At 29.3% G+C, this 23,972-nt stretch overlaps 3 protein-coding genes across 3 annotated transcripts in view; 2 read left to right on the forward strand and 1 right to left on the reverse strand.

The window, feature by feature from the left end:
* LOC107450029 (putative ankyrin repeat protein RF_0381) overlaps positions 1–561 on the reverse strand; it is a 1,964-nt gene extending 1,403 nt beyond the window's left edge. Inside the window, exon 1 of the mRNA XM_071181832.1 lies at positions 150–561. Within this exon, the coding sequence (XP_071037933.1) occupies positions 150–561 (412 nt within the window). The remainder of the gene's footprint in view (positions 1–149) is intronic.
* Positions 1–23,972, forward strand: part of LOC139424817 (uncharacterized) — a 204,252-nt gene that overhangs the window by 146,691 nt on the left and 33,589 nt on the right. The window lies entirely within an intron of this gene.
* The window catches only part of LOC122271861 (serine/threonine-protein phosphatase 6 regulatory ankyrin repeat subunit B-like), a 32,488-nt gene continuing 21,455 nt past the window's right edge, over positions 12,940–23,972 (forward strand). The window contains exon 1 of the mRNA XM_071181833.1: positions 12,940–15,936. Within this exon, the coding sequence (XP_071037934.1) occupies positions 13,063–15,936 (2,874 nt within the window). The 5' untranslated portion in view covers positions 12,940–13,062. The remainder of the gene's footprint in view (positions 15,937–23,972) is intronic.

The following is a 23,972-nucleotide window of genomic DNA, read 5'->3' on the forward strand; positions in this document are numbered from 1 at the left end:
CGCTAACCACCCTCCCAAAGAATGTCCAGTAATTGACAGAGTCAAATGCATTGATTGTTTTTTATGGACTTTTTCCAGTTCAGTCGCAATCATATTGGCAAAAGAAATCGCAGAACTCATTTGAGAAGTGTATTCATTCGATAAAATACCTTCATAATCCGTCCAAATATCATTCACGCTGTTTGGATTTGTTCCTTTGTGGGCAATTACAACTTGCTGGTCATCGGGATTCCAGTATGCAGCACCAAAATAACCATCATCGGAGTTTTTTGCTGTGGTTAATAAGATCCATTTTTCTTTATCCCCGAATATTGTTTCTTCTTTTTTATCCAATTTAATTTCATTCCATATTTGTCCCAGTGGATGTAAACAGCTTTTTTCTTCCTCATATACTCGAGAGGAAAATTCTGACAAGAGATAATCACTCGGATAAAGGCATCTATCAAGACGAATAACTCTTGCATGACTGTTATCTAGAGCTGATTGAATGGTTGATACAAAGTTTTCATTATTTAATTCCAAATTATCTGCTTTTAATTTTTCACTGTAGGGAAGAGCCATTTTCAAATTGTCTGAGATACGTTCAAAAAAGTCATATATGTCTTGTTTTCTTCATTATCGAACCAAGACGCAAATCTCAGATTTTAGTTATCTTGTTTACCTAGAAAAATATCAATTATTATTCGACAATACTACCTTAAACAAATAGAATTTGTTAGATTACATCGCATTAGCTAAAATATTTCAATATTTTTTCGAAATAAAAAAAAAGTTCGGGTCAAATTTTTGTTTACATAAATTTAAATATCTATTTTTACAAAATAAAAAAATCAAAAAGGTAATTTTTGTTCTTAGCTATCAAAAATAAAAAAAAAAGTCGTTTTCAGGGGATGAATTTAGAATAAAAATTAAAATAAAAAACACCCTTAAAATTTTTATATATTGAAAAATATGAAATTTAACATTGCGAGAAAAAAGTTTAGGTATAGAAATTTGTTTTTGTGCTTTAAAAATATTGAAATATTTTGACTAAAACCACATTTCATTTTTAAAATGACTAAATAGGAATAAATAAATAAATAAAAATTCATTTTTCCTTTTTTGCTTTAAGTTACATTTCGTTTTGTTGCGCGAAAATTATTAAACTTAGAAACTCCGTAGTTGCGTAGAAAACAGTAGGGGAGAGGAGGGCAAGGTCTGAACATGGCGATTTGGAATATTTCTGTTATTTACTACTGAAAAAATCTCTTTGAATTATAAAAGATTGGAAAAACTGTATTGCAGTTTTTTATGAATTTCCAAGACAAAACACGAAATAGTTATACTGGAAATAAATAAAACACGTTTTTTTTCCAAGTTAAGTTCTGCTTTAATTGCAACTTAGGACTATTTTTATCCATCTCTTCTAAAAATTATGTTATGAGTAAATATGCTTATTATTTATTTTAAAATTCACTTTTTATAATCTTTTCTTTAATTAATGGATTAGGAGAATAGCAGAACTAATGACTGCACGGGGGTAGTGGAGAACCAGGGTCGCGTGACTAGAAGGCTAGTGCTCTATCCCCTGAGCCACTACGGCTCTTTCTTCACTTTAATGAAGATACAAGATATTTCCTTGCTGTCGCTTTCAATATGCATCATTCATATGCTTTGTCGCTTTCAATAAATATCCGAATAGTTTCTAATGAATGTAATGTTTCTGTATTTTAAACGAATTTTATTTGTAATACACTAGTAAGTTTTTCTTTCTTACTTTCCTTCTGTATTTGTCTTGTCGTTTATTCTACTGTTTTAAGCTTCTGTAATTCGCTGTATTGTATAACATATTTTTCAATTTATTTTTGTATTTTTCTGGACCTGAGCAAAGATTTTCGGGTACAGAGAAAGCGAATTTTTTGACTTTTGTCTTAGCTTTTCTCGATAGGAAAAGTTTTGCATTTAATGACAATTCAAGGCTGGTACACCCTGATGACGTCAGCTTTGATTATCATGTTTTTTTTCTCCAATTTTTTTACTAATTTTTATTCAATGTCTTATTTATTTCTATATGCATGTCGCTTTCAATATGCGTCAGAATAGCGTATGCAAAATTTTAATGAACGGCGAGGTCACCAGTTTGTCGAGCTTGCTAAGTAGTGCAACTAAATAAGTAGATAATAAATATATATACATTTTCATTTATAAGAAGCTATAAGATGATATTTTGAAAGACATCATAAATAAAGCATTAATTCTTATGAAATTAACTTCACTTTATGCTAACCTTAAAAATAAGAATCTCAGAATCAGTATCGCAACAACTATTGCAAGAATGAAATAAGACTAATGTGTTTTTTTTTAACACTGAATCAAAACCCAACGTGAAGTAAAGCATAAATGTATGTACATAAATGGACAAACTATAGTTTCAGTTCTATAAACAGGAACCTTCCTCAGTTTCTAAACGTCAAATGAAGGTAGAATAGTAAAGAGACAGACACGTGTAAAGTGGTTTAACCAATAAGAACAGATGCACAAGTTTGATGAAGGACATAATAAGGGGGTGATAAGAAACAAGTGTGAAGGGTTCATATCTCCCCTTGCTGTGTTTTGGTTTACTCTACATAGCCCTAAAAACACCCAATCCTTCATTAAATATTTTTTTTTATCATTTCCAATAATATTACATAAAATATTTAAGTTTTTTTAAAAATAACATTTATACAGAAAAATTACTACTCATGCAATTCGAAAATTTGAAATTTCTATAAATTAAACACATAGTGTTTACGAAAAATAAAATTGCGATTTGATAGTTAAGTGTGAGTCATCAGCGTCAAAATATGTATGCTTATTTATTTATTAAAATAAACAAACATCGCTTCAACATTGTCCAACGATCTACTAAAAATACAACCAAGCATAAAAGCATTTATTTAGCAAATTGTATTGACATGTAATTCCTGAAAACAATTCTATATGTTACTTGTAAATTGAAAACATAAATTTTATGTTTTTTATAATTAAGATTAGTTTTCTTGGGAAAAAAATCAATTCATTAAGAGAAATATCGATATTAATTTTCAGATTTCAATTGTAATATGTATTACTTTTCTAAAATAATTAAGAACTTATGAATTTGCTGTCCAAGTTCTACCTAAACGCCTTACAGTTTTGGTCTATGTACAATGCATATAGTACATGATACTATACATATTGCTTTAACCAAAATCTCTAAAATAATATTATTCACTATCTAAAGAGCGAGCTCAATTCAGAAAGAGATCGAAAAGGAAGTTAGTGCGAGATAATGAGTAGGGATTTGTTGAATCTAGTTTAAGCTGTTTTTTCTAATCAGGATAATAGATCGAAATTATAATTAAAAAAAACTGGGAAATTAGAAAATAATATTTAAAAAAATTCTTTTTGAATTATAGAAACTTACTGAATTTACTGAAACATTAATGTCAGGCTGCTCATTTATAAATAGCTTAGTGCAGTGGTTCCGAATTTTCATACGGCTACAGAACCTTAAGTGATTCAGTTTTGTCTCTCTTTATTTTATTTATTATTTTTTTTTTTGCGGAACCCGAATTCTAACTATAAGTAAAATTAGTAGCTGTGAATATACTAAAAATAAACTACAAAATATCTGGATCGTATTTAATTTGAGGTATGATATTTATTCAGTTACCGTTTTATCTAAGCTAGTTATGCATTTGATTTTGACATACACTGAATTATAGTTTTCAAAAAAGAGCTTCTATAGTCGTTGGGAGCAGTTAACAGAGAAATATGATTTTTTACTCTAGAATTTGATCATTTACTATTGAAAAGTTAGTTTAAAAATACTAATGATTTTTTTCAATGCATATTCTTTTCAAAATGATTTTTATATCTTGTCATGTAAGAAAAATGTTTTTTTTCAAACAAATTTCGCTAATACTTTTTTAATTGTTAGTTTACTCGAAGTTATGAATTTGATTTTGACATACACTGAATTATAGTTTTCAAAACAGAACTTCTATAATTGTTGAGAGCAGTTAACAGAGAAATATGATCTTTTACTCTAGAATTTGATCATTTACTATTGAAAAGTTAACTTAGAAATAATAATAATTTTTTTAAAAATGCATATTCTTTTCAAAATGTTTTCTATATCTTGTTATTTAAGAAGAAAAAAAAAATTCAAACAAATTTCGCTAATACTTTTTTAATTGTTAGTTTACTCGAAGTTATGAATTTGATTTTGACATACACTCTATTATAGTTTTCAAAAAAGAGCTTCTACAGTCGTTGGGAGCAGTTAACAGAGAAACATGATTTTTTACTCTAGAATTTGATCATTTACTATTGAAATGTTAGTTTAAAAATACTAATGATTTTTTTCAATGCATATTCTTTTCAAAATGTTTTTTATATCTTGTTATTCAAGAAAAATGTTGTTGTTTTTAAGCAAATTTCCCTAATTCATTTTTAATTGCTAGGTTACTTAATTAATTTCATAAAAGTAACTAGAATATCACATAAATGATAATTTAATGTTGGGATGTAAATGTAATGACAGATTTAAAAATCGTAACAGATTTAAAAAATAAAAACTCTCAGAACCCCTAAGAATCTGCTCTGGAACTCCAGGGTTCCATGGAACACTATCTTAGAATTGCCTGCTTATAGAGAAAAAGTTCACTGAGACATTTTTTTTAATGAAATATCGCAGAGAACAATCCTCTTTGGATAAATGTTTTTTTTTCTTTCTAAAATCAAAGGTTAAAACTTATTTTTAATCAATGGAAAAAGATATCTTCTTTCACTCTCTTTTCATGTACCTCTTTTTGTTAATTTTGGATTCGTGCTCTTTTAATACAGTATCAGAAAATAGCATCTCCTCTTATCTCTTTCACTTAATGGCATTGTTATCAGTGGATGATAAGCATATTCTTACTTAGTTTCATTTTCTATTTTCATATGTGAAGAAACAAATATTTTTTGTAAAAAATTCTGAATTCAATTATTTTTAAAACGACACCACAACGAAAGATTTCGAAAATTGAAAAAATAAATAAAATATTGCATATTCTAGTACTTTTAATATCATCAGAAAATATGGATAGGGTCATAGCTTGTTTTTAAACATATTTCAAAAATCTCAATACTTATAAAATCTATCTACCATTTAATCAAAGAAATCTTTATCTACTCTGTCATTTAATGTGTCAATGTATCTCTTTTTGTTATTTTTGGATTCATGTTTTTTTACTACAGTATTAGATAATATCATTTCCTCTTATCTCTTTCATTTAATGGAATTGTTATCAGTGGATGATAAGCATATTCTTACTAAGTTTCATTTTCTATTTTCATATGTGAAGAAACAAATATTTTTTGTAAAAAATTCTGAATTCAATTATTTTTAAAACGACACCACTACGAAAGATTTCGAAAATTGAAAAAATAAATAAAATATTGCATATTCTAGTACTTTTAATATCATCAGAAAATATGGATAGGGTCATAGCTTGTTTGTAAACATATTTCAAAAATCTCAACACTTATGAAATCTATCTACCATTTAATCAAAGAAATCTTTATCTACTCTGTCATTTAATGTGTCAATGTATCTCTTTTTGTTAATTTTGGATTCCTGTTTTTTTACTACAGTATTAGATAATATCACTTCCTCTTATCTCTTTCATTTAATGGAATTGTTATCAGTGGATGATAAGCATATTCTTATTCAGCATCACTTTTTTTTCATTAAAGTGTGAGAAATTTAAACTGTATAGAAACAAATATTTTTTGAAAAGTATTCTGAATTCAATTATTTTGAAAATGACACCAAAGCGAAAGATTTTGAAAATTACAAAAAAAAGTTAATTGCATATTCCAATATTTTTAGATGCCATCATTAAACATGGGTGGAATACCATAGCGTTATTTGAAACATTTCTCAGTAGTCACAAAATTTACAAAATCTATTAACTCTACTTTACTTTCCATTATAAAATTGTCACAACCAGCTTAATAGCCGTTTCTTATAATGAGTTAAAGAAAATTAAATTAATCAATACGTATCAAGTATTAGATATTTTTCAAGGGTACAAATATCAAATAGTCACAAATTAATAAACCTTAAATAATTTCAAATTATATTTGATTATTTTTATTTGTAGCCCTTCCTTGATACTCCATTCGTCTCAAATAATTTGCTACATTAAGGTCTAAAATTTTGTCACAAATTAGTTGCTACATTAAGGTCTAAAATTTTGTCCCAAATTAGTTGCTACATAGAGGTCGAAAAGTTTGTCCCAAATTAGTTGCTACATAGAGGTCGAAAAGTTTATCCCAAATTAGTTGCTACATAGAGGTCGAAAAGTTTGTCCCAAATTAGTTGCTACATAGAGGTCGAAAAGTTTGTCACAAATTAGTTGCTACATAGAGGTCGAAAAGTTTGTCACAAATTAGCTGCTACATAGAGGTTGAAAATTTTGTGTCAAATTAGTTGCTACAATACAAATAGGTGGAGTAATGAATAACATCTGATGCAGTTTGGTAGATCAACATCAGGAAAATTATAATACTAATGAATTAACGATTCCATAGCAGGAAGGTAGTTTTAAGCGATTATTGGCAGAATGGTACTTACAGAATGGGGCGCGACTTTAGAGCACGCGAACCCTGAATTTTTTAAATTAATTTAGTATTGATTGAATACTTCGAAAGTAAATGTTGTATATTAATGTTATAGCAGCCTAAAATCTCTGCAAGAATGTTTGAACAAAACCATAAAATCTTCAGTAAATAATATTCAAATATTGCAACTGACTACAGACAGAGGGACAAAGTACTTTTTCTTTAAATTCGAAACATAAAAATAAAGCCTTAACTACATCCAGTATCATTTTCATTTATAGACCTTTTATTATTTGATAGACATCATTAAGTTACAGGTAAAAAATTTTTTAAGCTATTTATGATGATGTTTGATAATGAATCATTTTTTAATTTTAGGGAAATAAATTGAAGTCTTCTATCCATACGCTGGTTTGACTGTACAAGATCTAAATTGTCAAAGCGTAGCATGCAAGTTTAATCATTAAATAAATCATCCAAAGAGACTGTAAGATATTACCGGATTAAAACCTTCATTCGCTTCAAAAATATATAAATAGTAAAAAACAGTTGACATGTTTCTCAAGTGGTAAAAAAAACTGGCTCCCATTTTTACGACTTGCCAGTCGTAAATGAATAGAAACAAAGTTACTTGAAATTTAAAATACAAATTTGCCAACGAAAAATGAAAAAAATAAAGTTATGGAACAAAAACAGAAAAAACCACAGTAGCCGAGTAAGAAAGAGAAAGATTAATAAACAGAACAAGGAAAACCACATTGACGGAGAGTGACAAATCAGGGTAAAAAGCAAATTTTTTGGTTTTTTGTTTTGGTTTAAATAGTAAGCATTTATTTGTTATAAATTAATTAGTTGCACCTATTGATTAATAGGTCCCATTGAACATAAAACAGAAATATTCAAACTTCTGACATGAAAGATAATTAATTGAGAGACAACTATTGTTAAATGCAATGCATAGCAATATAATTTAAAATTCTAAATGAGAAAATACTAATGAAAATATTTCATAATTTCGTTGAGGAGAATGTGCTTTCCTTTATTTATTATTTTTATTAATTTTTGAATAAAAATAATTAAATTGAGAAGCAACATTATTCAATCGAATACTGTTAAATTGAATTCATAACTGTACAAAACAAAGTTCTAAAGAGACAAATTATAAATCGAAGTATTTAATTTTCTTGAAATCAAAAAAAAGAACTTAGATGAATTTTTATTAAGCTTTATGAAGAAATGTTGTAAATACCGTCTAAAGAATGTATAGCAATAATAAAAAGTGGTTTACAATGCATTAAAAAATGCTGCAGACTTTGAAGATAACTGCAGCCTATCGTGCACCTGAAAACTGTGGTGTAATACCTATCTGAATTTTGAGTTGAAAAACTTCAAAAATTGTGTAAATGAATATTTTACTTCAAGTTAATACCGAGTCAAGTGCTCATCGACACTATGAATGATGTGTTTAAATTTAAACGTGCCAATTACATAGAAAGGTGGCACTGTTCTTAGATGCAGGTACTCAGTTCATGAATTATGTTCGCCAATTTTGGCCTATTCCTGGAAACCGTCTAAGCAGGTGAATGTTTAATTTCGCTTTGCAATGCATTGAAAATTCCATTAGAAATGTAAACTGTTTTAAAAAGGCATGCACTTTCACTTTAATTATAAAGTAATCTATAAATTATGTAAAATAATTTCATAATATTTATTTTCAAACCACTTTATTCGAATTCGCGCTAATATTCTCGCTCTACTGCATGTATGCTTGATTAACAAACAAACTTTATTTTAAGAAATATGGTATATATGCATCCTAAATTAATGACTTTTGCTATCTAATGCATCTTTAAAAACAATTTTACTGATTCTTATGTATATCATATCTTACGGTTATAATAAATTTTAGTTTTTCTGAATAAATAAAAAAAAACAGGAGGCGGCTAATCCACACTAAGTAATGTAAAATAACCTTCTTGGTGTGATGAAGTACTTATGTTTATGAGTTACGTATGGTGTTACACCGCAAAACTTTGATAGAAAGTAGTTGCAACCATTTTTAAAGTAGATATACATTAAAATGTTTTAACAGTATTGATATTTTTAAAGCTGGAAATTTGCGAATTCGGTACATTATTCAATTATTAATTATTAAGTGTATAGTTAACCAATATTTCAGTGAGGTTGTTTAAATAGCACGCTTTAGTTCAAAGAGTCTAATTGAATTTTGCTTTATTTATATTAATTTTAAAGCTGCTTAGAATCGTAATAAAGAGAAAATATTAAAATTACTGACTCTATTCCCTGACCAAAAATATATTCAGATTGTTTAACGTAGTTTAACTTTATGTATAAAACAAATCACGTGATATAATAATTTTAACTTTTACCTGGAATAGGCTGGTTTATATCCAATTCGATAGAATTATTTCATGATAGATATTTAGTGCTTTATTTCAAAATGTGACATATTTTACAACTGTAGGTACAAAAACTCCACCACGATGTATGAAAAACAAAATTGAAAATAATGGAAAAAACTTATCGAATGAGAGAAAAAAACTGATAAATGTAAAAAGCTGATAACGAAACAAAAATAGAAGATAACTCTCTGTTTTGCTGAAATGTAATGTACAGTTCGTTAAAAAAAAAAAAAAAAAAAAAAAAAAAAAAAACGGACCACTCTGAATAAGTTATAATCTAATGATAGAATCTTCACGTTCTAGAACTTAATCTTAATGGATTGAAAGGGCGACCTCTATAATGCTAATTAATAAGTACAAGCGATATTTAAAGCTCCAAATTAGGCACAAAAACATGCTTTCTCTAAATAAAAAAACATTTTTTTTCTGCTGAATCAGATGTCTGATTCTCGAAATATATCCCGTTTCTGGGAATCCTAAAGTATGGACCTCTTAATGTTAAATTTACTTTTCGTGTATTTCGCTATATCTCGAGAACTTCCTAAGAGAAATGAAAAAATTTTGAACACTATTATTAAATTTGTTATCTCTTCCTGTGCTCCTAACTATCCGTTGGGAACAATTTATTCGCTTCTCATTTTCTAATTAATGGCGATTGGACCTGAGGCTACTCCCCTATATTTTGTTGGTCTGAAATCCAAATCCGGCGAAAAAAGAGTTATGTTTATTCAGAGAAAGTACGTTCTCGCGTCTGATTTCATAATTTCAGATGCCGTCTGCATTAAATAATTAGCATATTTGAGGTCACAATCTTGAACCATTTAGATTGAGTCTTAGAAAGGGAAGATCCGACCATTAGCTCAAAAGTTAGCCTAAATGGTCTATTTAATTTTTTTAAGTAATTCATCTTCAATAAGATGTTGAAGCCACTGGAGGTAACCCGTAAAAAAGACCAACTTCCACAAACGACCATTTTACTATGGAACAGAAAGTGGTCTCTCCCGAAAAGTTTAACTATATATTTGGTTTTTTTATTTGTGTATTAGTACCCTCATTATAGCTGATAAAAATTATTCTTTTCTAGGTAAAAACAGATAATACTGTAAGAGATCATAACTGCACTAAGTTGAAAATGGCACTCCCCTATTGTGAAAACTTAAAAAGAATTGATTTAGAACTGAATAATGCAAACTTTATATCTGCGATTCAATCAACTCTGAATAACAGTTATGCAAGAATTATTCATCTTGATAGATACATTTATCCAAGCGATCATATGCTGGCAGAATTCTCATCTCGAGTATATCACGAGGAAGAAAAATGCTTACGTCCAATGGAACAAATATGGAAGAAAACTGAGCTGGATAATAAAGGCGAAACGATATCCATGGCTGAAGTACAAGAGGGAATATTCGTGGATAAAGAAAAATGGGTTTTATTAACAACTGCAAAAAACTCTGGTGATGGTTATTTTGGTGCTGCATACTGGAATCCCGAACATCAGCAAGTTGTTATTGCACACAAAGGCACAAATCCGATGAGCGTGAATGATCTTTGGACTGATTATGAAGGTATTTTATCGAATGAATACACTTCTCAAATGAGTTCTGCGGTTTCTTTTGCCGATAATATTGCGGTCGAACTGGAAAAACTCAATAAAAAACAATCAGTCAATTTGACACTGTCAATTACTGGACATTCTTTGGGAGCATGGCTTGGACAAATTACAGCTTTTTCTACTAAATACCTAACTGAAGGCGCGAGTGGCTTTTTTGTAAGAAACAGAAAGGAAGGTTTTCATTCCCATACAGTAGTCTTTGATAGTCCTGGTTGCAAAGACATGTTGTTGAAAATGGAAAGTGACTTTGATGTACGCTACAGCGGTAAAGCCCATTCATCTTTCTTCTTGGATGTCACAATTTACCTCTCCGCACCAAATTTGGTGAATACTCTTCACTCACATCTTAACGTTGGTAATTTATATCGAGTATTTATTGAAAATATACCCCGCAGATCATCTAGTTGGGATTGTTTTCAATACACGATGGAAACTCACAATATGAACAAAATTAAAAATGCAATTACTTCCAAGGGGACATGCAATTCAAATGAAAAGATAATGAAGATTATAGACTGGCCATTAGTAAAAAAAGGATTATGTGGAATTATTGCTGAAAAAATAATTAATATATTTAAAAATATCCCCAACGAATATGAACATTTTCATGAAACAGCTGACTGTATCAACGATTATAATCCACTTCCTGATGATAGCGAATATTGTACTCTTCGTTATCAAGTGCAAAGTATGGAAAAAGGAGAATGTACTGCTAATATTTTCACACGAGCGGAGTTTGAATTTCTGAATGGTTGTCACCGGTTAAAGCAATTTTCGATGCTTTCTGTCGCAGATGACTTATTTCTTTTGCTAGATCAAAAATCAAGAGGAGTGATAATTAAAGACAAAATTGAAGAAATACTGCAAGATCTTGGAATAAAAAAGGGAGTAGGGCAAGGTATTATTAAACACAATACGGAAAAACAATTGCAAAAGTTAATTATTTGTGTCAAAAATATTTTATTTGTTTTTCCAGATATTCACAGTGAGATAACTAAATTGAAGAATTTAGAAGTTTTTATCAAAGTGTATGAAAAACAGTCTCTTAAGTATTTTAAATCTATTGAATATATTGAACTAAAGAAGGCAACGATGGAATATATTGATTTTTTAAATAACGCTGACTTGAAATTGTTGCAAATAATTTGCAAAGTGCATCCTGTAGTTGGAATCAAAAAGCTACATAAGCTTCTAATGGAGAATAAACTTGTCTATGATGCTAGTAAAACATTTTTTCTAAGTCTGAAGCAACTTTTAAATTTAGAGCAGTTTTTTGCTTTGTATGAATTTGTAAAACAATTAGATAAACACGCTTTGATGTTATTTGTTGTTGAAAGTGATAGTGATCTCTGGAAAAATGATAAGAAATTATTAATTAACTATTTTATGAAAATATTGAATATTTTAAAAGATAAACAAAAATTTAAGCTTATATTATTTTCAGGAGAGAAGAATGATTTAGAATATTCCTTAGAAGATAATGCTGAGTTTTACTATGAAATGGAAGATAAAACAAATTTAGAGATCAATGATTTAGCAGATGATTCACAAAAGATACTTTTAAATGAGACAATCTATTTCCAAGGAGAAAAGACAAAATTAAGTACATTAATAACCGAGGAGTCAAAACATGTAGTAGATAAAGGAACATTATCGAAACTCATCAACAAAGAAACGATAGAAATAGGTAAAAGTCTCCCCAATTTAGGTGATATTGAAAACTGCTACATCCATCGAATTTTTAATCAGCCTACAATTAAGAAAGATATTAAAAATGAATGCAAAATTTATAAAACCTATAACGATAAAATTCAAAAATCCAGTCTCAATCGAGTGCAAGACATAGTGTTGATTTCTGATAAAAGTGCAGATTTTAATGAATTGTGTAATGTATATAAAAATCGAAATATTCATTGGCTGAAAGAAGGAGATAACCAATTTGTCTGGCAAAAATCTAGAGGTGCTCTATCAATACTACGTGATTATATAGATACAAAAAATGTAACTGAATTTCGTGACATAGATGAACGTTTAGTAATTATAAGTGCAGTATCTGGAGCGGGAAAATCAACGGTACTGACTAAACTAGCACAAGAGATAAAAAACTTTGATTCTTCTCTGTGGGTTGTTAGAATTAACTTGAATGACTATACAGAAATATTTGCAAAGACTGACTTCATTAAAGACAAGGACAACATTTTTAAATTTATAATGGACATAGCTCCCTTAAACACACCTCTGGAGCGAGATTTATTTAAGCATAGACTTATTGCCATAGGTAAAGTTGCTATATTATTTGATGGATTTGATGAGATTGTTCCTAGATACAAAGAAAAAGTTGTTGAACTACTAAAAGCTTTAAAGCTTTCAAAAGTAGAGAAACTCTGGATAACTACACGCCCACACATGAAAAATGAACTGGAAGATGTATTAAGTGTGCTTTCATATAGTCTAAGGCCACTATCTAGAAATGATCAGGTGATGTTCATAAAAAACTATTGGTGTAATATTCTGGGATTTAGCATCAAACAGAATTTTGAGCGTTTCACCAATGAACTACAAGTGCTACTGCCCACACTTATCTCGGATAAAAATAAAGAATTTACAGGAATTCCATTACAAACAAAAATGCTAGCTGAAGCTTTTCACGAAAAATTTAAAACCTCTTATGATCTGTCCAACAATAAAGAATCAAATATATCGATAAAATTAGATCTGAGGAACTTATATGGAGCCTTTGTTGAAAGCAAGTATAAAAGGCATCTTTCAGAGAAAAAGAAATGGGATTTATCAAAATCTGGTTCAGAGTGTGAGACGCTAGCCGCATTCTTCATGAAAAAATATTCCTTGTTAGCTTTATGTGAACTTTTCGATGAAGAAGATTTAAATCAGCTTCTGGTTCAAGAAGAATTGAAGACGATAAAATTATCCAAGATAGAGATACAAGAAGGTAACGAAAATTCAGGTTTCATTAGTCATATTGTTGCTACCAAACCAATTTTTATTCACTTCAGTTTTGCTGAATATTTTGCTGCACTTTTTTTCTCCAAGAATATAGAAAGAAAAGAAGTAACAAAATTTTTTTGCCATCATGTTTATGGAGAAGAACATAACTTAACCAGCATCTTTTTCGATCAAATAGTAACTGCTGATGAGCATACCTGTAAGATGCATATTGCAGTTTTAAGCGATGATGGAGAAAAAGTAAAACAATTATTATCAAATGCAGAAAAAGCAAAAGATTTCATTAATGCTGTAGATAAAGTAGGAAGAACAGCACTGCACTTAGCTGCTGCATATGGAAATTTTTATTTGGTTAAGACTTTGTTAGGTTACGAATTTAGAGTAGATGCTAAGGATCACCTACTTGGTTGGAGGCCTTTAAGATATGCTGATAAAGACGGTCATTGGGTAACTGTTGAATTACTCCTTAGAAAGGGTGCGAATGCTGGTGACATGTATGAAGCAATGAAAAGCCTTGAAACTTACGATGTTGAGAATCCTAAAAAGACTTTATTACACAAGGCGGCTAAAAAAAGTTTGGTAAAGATTTTAGAGAACCTCATAGAAAATAAAATAAATTTGATTAATGTTGTTGATGAAAATGGGTGTACTCCTCTTCATTATGCTGCAAATGAAGAAGTTGCTGAACTTTTAATAAAACGGGGTGCCAATATTAAAGCTAAAAATATGTTTGAAAAATCACCTCTGCACTATGCCGTTCAGCACCATAAGTACGAAGTTGTTGAACTTTTAATAAGAGAAGGAGCTGATGTTGAAGCTAAAAGTGATCGTGATGAAACACCTTTGTTTTTTACTACCAGTAAGAAGGCATTCGAGCTTTTAATTGCTAATGGAGCTGATATAAATGCTAAAAGTAGAGGAAATAATACACCTCTGCACTTTGCTGTGATGAATAGAAAGGATGAGATTGTCGAGCTTTTATTGAAGAAAGGTGCTGATGTTGAAGCTAAAAATTGTTTAGATGAAACTCCTCTATTTTCAGCTGGTACTAAGAAGACATTCGAGCTTTTAACTGCACACGGCGCTGATATAAATGCTGAAAATTTAGAAAATAATACACCTCTGCACTTCGCTGTTATGAATAGAAAGGATGAGATTGTCAAGCTTTTATTGAAGAAAGGTGCTGATGTTGAAGCTAAAAATTGTTTAGATGAAACTCCTCTATTTTCAGCTGGTACTAAGAAGACATTCGAGCTTTTAATTGCACACGGTGCTGATATAAATGCTAAAAGTAGTGAAGGTTATACACCTCTGCACTTCGCTGTTATGAATAGAAAGGATGAGATTGTCGAGCTTTTATTAAAAAAAGGTGCTGATGTTGAAGCTAAAAATTGTGATGATGAAACACCTCTATTTTCAGCTGGTACTAAGAAGGCATTCGAGCTTTTAATTGCACACGGCGCTGATATAAATGCTAAAAGTAGTGATGGTAGTACACCTCTGCACTTCGCTCTTACGAATGGAGAGGATGAGGTTGTCGAGCTTTTAATTAAAGAAGGTGCTGATGTTGAAGCTAAATATTCTGATGATAGAACTCCTCTATTTCTTGCTGATGGTAAAAAGGCATTCGAGCTTTTAATTGCACACGGCGCTGATATAAATGCTAAAAGTAGTGAAGGTTATACACCTCTGCACTTCGCTCTTATGATTGAAGAGGATGAGGTTGTCGAGCTTTTAATAAAAGAAGGTGCTGATGTTGAAGCTAAAGATTCTGAGGATAAAACTCCTCTATTTTTTGCTGATAGTAAGAAGGCATTCGAGCTTTTAGTTGCAATTAGCGCTGATATAAATGCTAAAAGTAGTGAAGGTTACACACTTCTACACAACTCTGTTAAGAATGGAAATGATGAGATTGTAGAACTTCTTATAACAGAAGGAGCAGATGTAGAAGCTAAAAGTAATCATGATGAAACACCTATGTTTTTTACTGTCAGTAAGAATGTATTCGAGCTTTTAATTGCAAAAGGTGCTAATATAAATGCTAAAAGTAGTGAAGGTTATACACCTCTGCACAGCGCTGTTATGAATGGAAGAGATGAGGTTGTCGAGCTTTTAATAAAAGAAGGTGCTGATGTTGAAGATAAAGATTACTTTGAAAGAACACCTATTTTTTATGCTAGGAGTAAGAGAGTACACGAGTTTTTAATAGCGAATGGTGCTGATATTGAAGCTATCAATGGCGAAAGTTTATACGCCGATGGAGTGGGCTTTAATGAATACTTAATTTATCAACCATGCAATGATTTTCCCGGTTTGTAATAGTGTCTTAGGCAGATGTTGTGCGAAAGTTTAGAAATAGATTTTCTTCTAAAATCAAGTTAAGATTATGGTATAAAGAGATTGCTGATTATATTTCTGATTTTTATATGTATATTTTCGCAAGACAGTTTGCTAAAAAGAAATTTATCTGAAAAGCTATGATTGTAACGCCTCCTATTTTGACTGGTTTTGATTTATTGAGTTCCACCTTCTGACGTTGTGATTCATTAGATTTCGATATGATTCTGTTTGTCCTTCTTGAAATAAAATTTCTACCCCGATGTTTATATTTTTTGTACTAGGATTTCTACTAGGCTTTTTGTACTAGGATTTCTACATTTTCTACTAGGATTCTAATAATATGTATGCTTTAATTACAAAGCACTGTAATAATGTCCTCGGAACGAAGTTTTCTTTCGTATTTAATTTCGATTTAATATAGATTACAACAAAACGAGAAGCACAAAAAATTTTCATTTCTTCTACAATAAGTACTGAAAAATAAATTAACGAATTAAAGATGGAAACTGAAAATAAAATTTGAAATAAATTCATGTATGTTTAAAAATTCAAAACAAAAATAGATGTTAAATTTTAGAGTTTGATTTCCTTAAATATACTTTATACTAATAATGAATAGTGATATCTAAATGTGACTTCTAAAGTTAAATCGAAAATATTTGATATCTTTATTGATATTGATATCTATTGTTATCTAATATTTAAATTGATATCTTTATTTATTCGTTTTATGAAGAAAGCATTAACTTCATTATTCAGATGTTATTTTAAAATAAAAGGACTTCATAAATAGCGCTTTACAATTCTGCTCCGAAAAAGGTATGCAAAAAAATTTAGAGTAATGAAAAACAATTATTTGAAGTACTTCTTCAAAAAGTAAAAATTTCATTGTTATTTGCGCAATGAGTATCAGAAATTTATGTATGAATTATATAATGTTAAAACTAATATATTGATTTTATCTATTTTAGAAACTATTATTACCTATTAGCGTGTGCTACATTGTAAAACTCAAGTTGCAATGTTCATTTTAACATATGCAATTAAAACATCAAAATTTGAGGAGAAGAGGAATCTGTTTATATTTCCTGTTGTTTCATGTTGTTATTTATTCACGTTGATATTATTAATACTGTTGTTTATGTTATTATTAGTGTTGTTATTAAATATAATTATGTATCGTGTTGGCTTCATCTCATAAGGTAGTTGTTTGAGTTTTTAACAACACCAAATTCTAAGGAAATACTTATTATAAAATACCTATACCTATCATACCAGTGAAACTTCTGTTAGTTGATCACTTTGAGAGGCATAACTATAAATGTCAACTGAGACAATTGATCATCTTATAGAAGAGGGATATATGTTTTCTTTTAGCATATTATTTTTGTGTTTGTCACATTTTTATTTCAAAATTACGAAATGAATTAACTTTTTAACATGAGTTTTGTATTTTCATCATTAATCATTTCATATCTCTTAGGAAATTAAATTGAGTGACGAAATTAAATGTAATTCGTTACGTTTCTTACATATGTTTGTTACATACATTTGTTACATATCTCTGTTTTTATAAATATATTCTAAAATTATTAGTGTACAAAAACTTATATGCAATTAAAAAACTCAATATTGCATTCATTGCAACATTTAATTGCAAAAGGTGCTAANATGAACATAATAGCGAGCATAGCTACCGTTAAAGGGGTGGTATACATATAACGGTATTGATGTTTATCGATACATAATGAGTATCTTTCCAGTACGCCTTGGACAAGTAGAGAGACACACTAATCTATTTAGTTTTACTTTTTTTTTATTTATGTTTCGGATATAATTTAAAACTCTTCTTTTAAAGCAATAGATAGCAAATAACGTACCATAAAAATCCAATAGCTGTCTGAGAAGTAAGATAAAGGAATATGAAAAATATTTGTAGTTAGATTAAACAGGATGAGTTTAATCATATCTTGTTCACAAATTTGTTCATGATAATTTTCTTCATAATTTTACAATACTAATTATTTTAATAGTACTTGAGGTGTTTATTTATAGAAAAACTCGCACGAATTGTAACGTGAGTTTTGCTTTGTATGAAAAATATTTTTAATTTATTGTTATAACGTTTATTTTTCGTAGTTTATTATCCCTGTTAATTTTTCACATTACTGTTTTTCATTGTAACAAATGCCATTATATATTTTGTAAAAGTGAATTAATATGTGAAATAAAATCTCTAAAAATCGGAATTGGTTATTTTTGTAGTTTTTTTTTCAAGTTACTTTTTTTTTGCTAAAATTTATTCTCGATCTCAATTATAATTAAAAATTTCTTATTTTTCTCAAAATTATTTTAATGATTGATAGATTGTCATTTTTAGCTGATTTATCTAAGATTGTCCAAATTTGAATTTTAAATATTGAATTTAGGAGTTAATATGCATAAGCACCAAACAGTACTTTTCTTTTATAAATTTCTTTAATAACTTTCTAACTATTCCTAACAGTTCTGCTGCTTTGGTTGATGTTTTATACGATTAAGTGTAAAACAAAATATAAATGAAAGAAGAACCTAGAAAAAATTTTAAAACCTCTACTCAATTACTCGAAGAAAAGGTAAAAGGTACCTATGATAAACATAACTACGACTATTAACTGATTTTTATTTTCTGTCTTACTATTGGTTTGAGTATAGTAAAGAAGTTGTTTTTTTAAAACAGTAAATATGTCTCAAATATTAAATATACAGTGGAACCTGTAAAAGTGACCACCTGAGTAAAGTGAGCACCTGAGTAAGGTGACCAAGTTTTATATAAAGAGTCCTTTTTAAAGAGTCTTCATAAAGTGACCACCCCTACGTAGTGACCATTTGACTTGGTCCCGAATGTGGTCAATTTAGACAGGTTCCACTGTATATGAAACTGTTAATAAGAAATTTTTTTTCGATTTCATTTGACTTGGTTTTATGTCATTTGATAGATTCTAAGAATTTCATAAGATCTGCCCTGCAAAATATATTGAAATTTACTCATAAATTTTTTTTATAACTTCTGATTTATTTCGATTCGAATCACAGTAATTCACATTCGAATCACAGTTTGATTCGAATCACAGTAAAAAGTACATCTAACGAATATGCCACTTGTCTAGGTAGCAGAGTTTACCCCTTCCTTTTGCCTATCTCCTCAAAAAAAAGTAAATAAAATAAAAATAAAAACATTTTTTTTAATAATTTAGCATAAAGAACGTATTCTGTAAATTTCAAATAATTCATAAATGCCAAGAATCTAACTTATTAAAGAGCTGTCTCTGAAGCTAGGAAAAAACAAGAGTTTTTTTGTAGAATTACTTGCGTATTGCAAACCACAGTATGCAATAAGTCAAAGTTCTCTCTGTTTTTATTTAAATTCTGATAAGATAATTGGTTTTCCATGAAATCGAAATTTATCGACATCGAGTCTTTGAAATTTATCATTCTTTCACCTAATCGAACATTTAGCATTTCATTTCATATTTTTCTTATTAGATCTCGATACATAGTGAAAGTGCTTCTTTGCCTAACCTGAAAAATGTATCAGGTCCTGTTTTAACTGCCCATTCCATGTCTGAATAAAATAAATCTGCATCGTCTTATTACAGGTAAAAATTAAATTTACTATAAATTACGACATCCTTATTCTAAAAGTTACGCTTCATTCAATAAACACAGAGGTTAAATGACTTTTTTTCATCATATTCCTTACTTTTATTTTTAAATCTTTCAAAATCTTAATTTAAAAGAAAATTATTATTCAAATTTAAGATTGTTTGAACTTTGTTTCTGTTTTATAGTGTCATGAATGAAAGCTATTACTGTTTTTAAGATAGACAGATAGTGTCTGCCGAAAATGGCGTGAAACTATCTGCGATTTCAAAACAACTTATAATGTAAAAATAAGTGTAATTAGGATGTTTAAAGTATGTTTAGCCGTTAGATTTTTGCATAAATTTAATTATCACAATAATCTAATATCCTGAATTTCAATGAAAAAAGTCATTATTGTGGTCCAGTAGATTGGTTATATAGTTACAATTTTGTGCATGAAAATATCTATTTAAAGCGATATGCGTTATTTTGGACAACGTAAGACCCCTTACTTGCTTCACTCACCGACACGCAGTCTTACTTCTCAAAAAATTTGATATTTTAGGCAGGATTGTTAAGCAGATTGTCCCGTTAAAATTTTTATGTATTATTCTATACTTTTTAAAACTAATATTCTTATCTAACTCAAAGTTTACGGATTAATTAAAGATTTGGATTAATTATTGAAAAACGATTTAAACTTTTTTCAAATTACTCCATTTAATTATAGTAAAAAAAGTACTAGTTTTGAATTACGCGTATTATGAAAAGAACTATCAAGCCTATTATCTCAAATTTAATCTCTTTCATATTTCTCAAGCTTTTTAAAAAATTTTCATCAGAAATTGTACCTTTACTTGTTCAAATTAAAATAAAACACATTCATAAATCATGTCAAAAATAGTAGTTTAATTACATAAAGGCACTTTCAACTTTTAAACTATTTGCTCGATTGATTCGGCATAGTCTCATTTAATTCAACGTGAAAAAATACATTGAAAATAATGCTTCACTTATTTATATATCAATATCATATGTGTAAATTTGTGCAATTACAAATTTTAACTTTTTGATACAAAAATACCTTTACAACTTCTAAACTTTTAGCCCGATCGTTCCGGCGTGAGAAAATACATCGGCGTGACAATTCAATGCGAAATAATACATTGAAAGCAAATTTTACTGTCTAGGATAATTTCAACTCTCTTTCTCTTATCACCCCCACTTAACTCGAATAAGGGAAAAATTTACAGAGAGGAGCTTTTTAGATATCATTTGTAATAGCAAAAAAAAACTTATTAAATATTTATCGCAAAATACCAAATAAGAAAATAAAGTTATCCCGTGCGCAAATGGAACGTCTCATAGTTAGATGTGTAGTTCATATTAGACAGAGATGTGTAGACAGAGGCACCATTAACAAAGAACAATGTATATTAAGTATCATACTTAATTTTTCGTTTGTTGTAAAAGTGCGTTTTTCTCGAAATTCACTGTCATCTTCTTCTTTCGAAGCACTACAGTATGTTATATACCGAGGCTCTCCCGTGAAAATTTCGCCATTTTGTCCTATCTGCAGATATTATAACAGACAAAATCTTTCTCCATAAGTCAAGCCATCAAACTGATGATCTTCCTCATTTTTGGTCTCCGTGGATTAAATAAAAGTGAGCTTTTTAACTGCATTTATATCATCATATCGAAATAGATGTCCAAGTCTTCAAAATCTACTGTATTTTATAACTTTAACAGAACCAGGTTACTTTAACTTTTGGTAAAGTTAAACAAGAATTTCCAGTAATTATTTACATGGACTGCTCCAAATATTTTTCTTAAGATTTTCAGTTAGAAGATCGATAAATTATTTTCATATAGCTTGGTAATTGATAAGTATTTACTCCCATGATTGATTAGTGCACTTTATTATTTTTAGGGATAATGTGCTTTATTAAGCCACTAAGGTATGAAATTGTTTCTATTGCCACTTGCCAATGCCAGCTGGCCTGGTTTGTGAAACCAAGCGAGTTTAAGCCAAAAGGTTTGCTTCTTCTTTTTCAGTGGCTCCATATATATTCAATAACATGACTTCAACCACACACACGTCACAGCCCGTTTCATAGGGCGATTATGATAAATATTTGATATTTCGTACAAAATATATATTGGAGATAGTAGGAGAAAATGCTTCAATGGCTTGAGTATATTTTAAAGGAAAAATACTTTTAAAGAGGAACATTTTCCTGATTTGCGGTATTTAGGATCTAAATAAAGTGTACTGAGAGAGAAAGTATGGTTAAAACTACCAGAATATGATAAAGTTTACCGTGTTTCTTTCTCTATGGGAACACCAAAAAACTCAGTAACTTTAAACGAAGAACTACAGTAATGATTCTGAAAAATTAACAATAAAATATGGTTTTAAAATATGCGATAAATGTTGGTAAATGTATAAAAATTACATTTTATCATAATACTTTTGACCATTGCCTTGACTAGAAATATCATTATTGTACTGAACGGAAATCATACCAGAATATTGTTCTTGAATAAGTTAAGAAAATTGTTTGAATTTTTAAAAAAAAAATTAAAATTTTTTTTTTAAATATTTCGTAGATAAATCTCGTGTACTGCTGAGCAAAAGAAAAACCAACCAACGGGCAAAAAAAAATTCACAATTGAGATTTAGATATATTTTCCATTTTTTAAAATATTGCAAAAGAAATTTTACAAAAATCAATTTTTTATCAGTTTTCTAAAATTATATCATAACGTTGATAGTTCAAGCAATTGAAGTAAAATAGGTGTCAAGCCACTCTATCACTACGCTATTACATTATTTTTTCAATTGAACGAAGTTGTATTAGTAAAATAACTGTTTCTTTATGTTTATTAGTAAATTAAAGATGGTTTTAATAATAATTAACGGCCATTTCGTTAGGTAAACCTTGAGTTCTTATCTGGAATAACTTGTTTAGACTTATTGAGGAAGGTAATAAGGCAAAAAAAAAAAGTTTTTCCATTGCAAGAGATGATTGAACTGTTGCGAGGTTCAAAAGGCAAATTCAACATTGTAAAAAATAATTACGGAAAAAAGCATCAGAAAATAACAGAACGTATAAAAAAAAATTAGTTTGTTTAGGATTGTAGTTCAAAGCATTTTTTTTTTCAAAACATTCCTCGCAAGTTGCCGAAAGTGTTGCTCATTTAACGATACCCGGTGGACATCAGTAAACCTATGCCACGAAGACGAGCAACATTACCCACGCCATACTGCCACATATACCCGTTTATAAGATGAGCCCCATTCACACATCACACAACAGAGTGACTCACAAAGCGAAAGCCCCATGCCCTGAGCGGGATTCAAACCCACAACCATTAAATTCACAGTCAGGCACGCTGACCGCTCGGCCACCTCATCGGCAGATCAAAACATTAGTTTCGAAAACAATACAAAACATTAGTTAAAATTACATTACATTTGAAACCATTAGTCAAAATTTTATGTATTAACATAAAATTTTGATGCTTTAAAATAACATGAATTCAATAAGCTGTTAAAATCGCTGTAATTTAATGTTATTAAATATTTATTCAAATGAAGTTCGACATTTTTTTTTAAAATTAATTATTATACGGAGAATAATACATGCTTTGCACTTTATTTAATGGTAGGGAGAATATAAATCATAAAAAATATTAGTTTTTGAGACCTTTACACTTTCATTTTCAATGATATGATTCGTATTTTATCTGATATTTTGTTTTAGTTATCAGCACTAGCTCTAAACTTATCTCATGAAAGCGTTCAGTGTTTTATTCTATCATTTTTAGCCTGGCATTCTGTAGGTAGTGGTAGATTTTCTTCTTTTCTTTTTTAAGCTGCGAAATATGTGATAGATTATTTGTTGTCTATAACTATCCACCATCCATATCTCATCGTAAAAGATCTGCCTTAGACTTCTGGAGGTAAAAAATAAAACTTACTATTTCTTAAATACTTTAATCACGAGAGTTTAAGCTTCATTTAGTACAGGGGCGTCAAACTCAAAAGCTAACTTGGGCCAAATAAACAATGCTTAACTTTAGGTGGGCCGCAAAAAAAAATCAATGTTCATAGAGACAAATATTTTTATTTTAAATAACACATTGTAATAAACATATATAAAGTTAAATTATTGTTTGATACTTGACATCTCTTCTCTGCTACTATCTTTCCTATTTCGGGAGAAATTTTTTTGGCCGAACCTACTTTCAAAATTGACCCAACATGAGCGTTATTAATACGGTTTCGGACAGGAGATTTATTTCCATTCATAACAGAAAATAATTGCTTGCACTGATAAGTACTTCCAAACATGGAAATAATTTCATATGCGAATTTTCGA

Source organism: Parasteatoda tepidariorum, chromosome 6, assembly GCF_043381705.1.
Source record: "Parasteatoda tepidariorum isolate YZ-2023 chromosome 6, CAS_Ptep_4.0, whole genome shotgun sequence".
NCBI classification, from domain to species: Eukaryota; Metazoa; Arthropoda; class Arachnida; order Araneae; family Theridiidae; genus Parasteatoda; species Parasteatoda tepidariorum.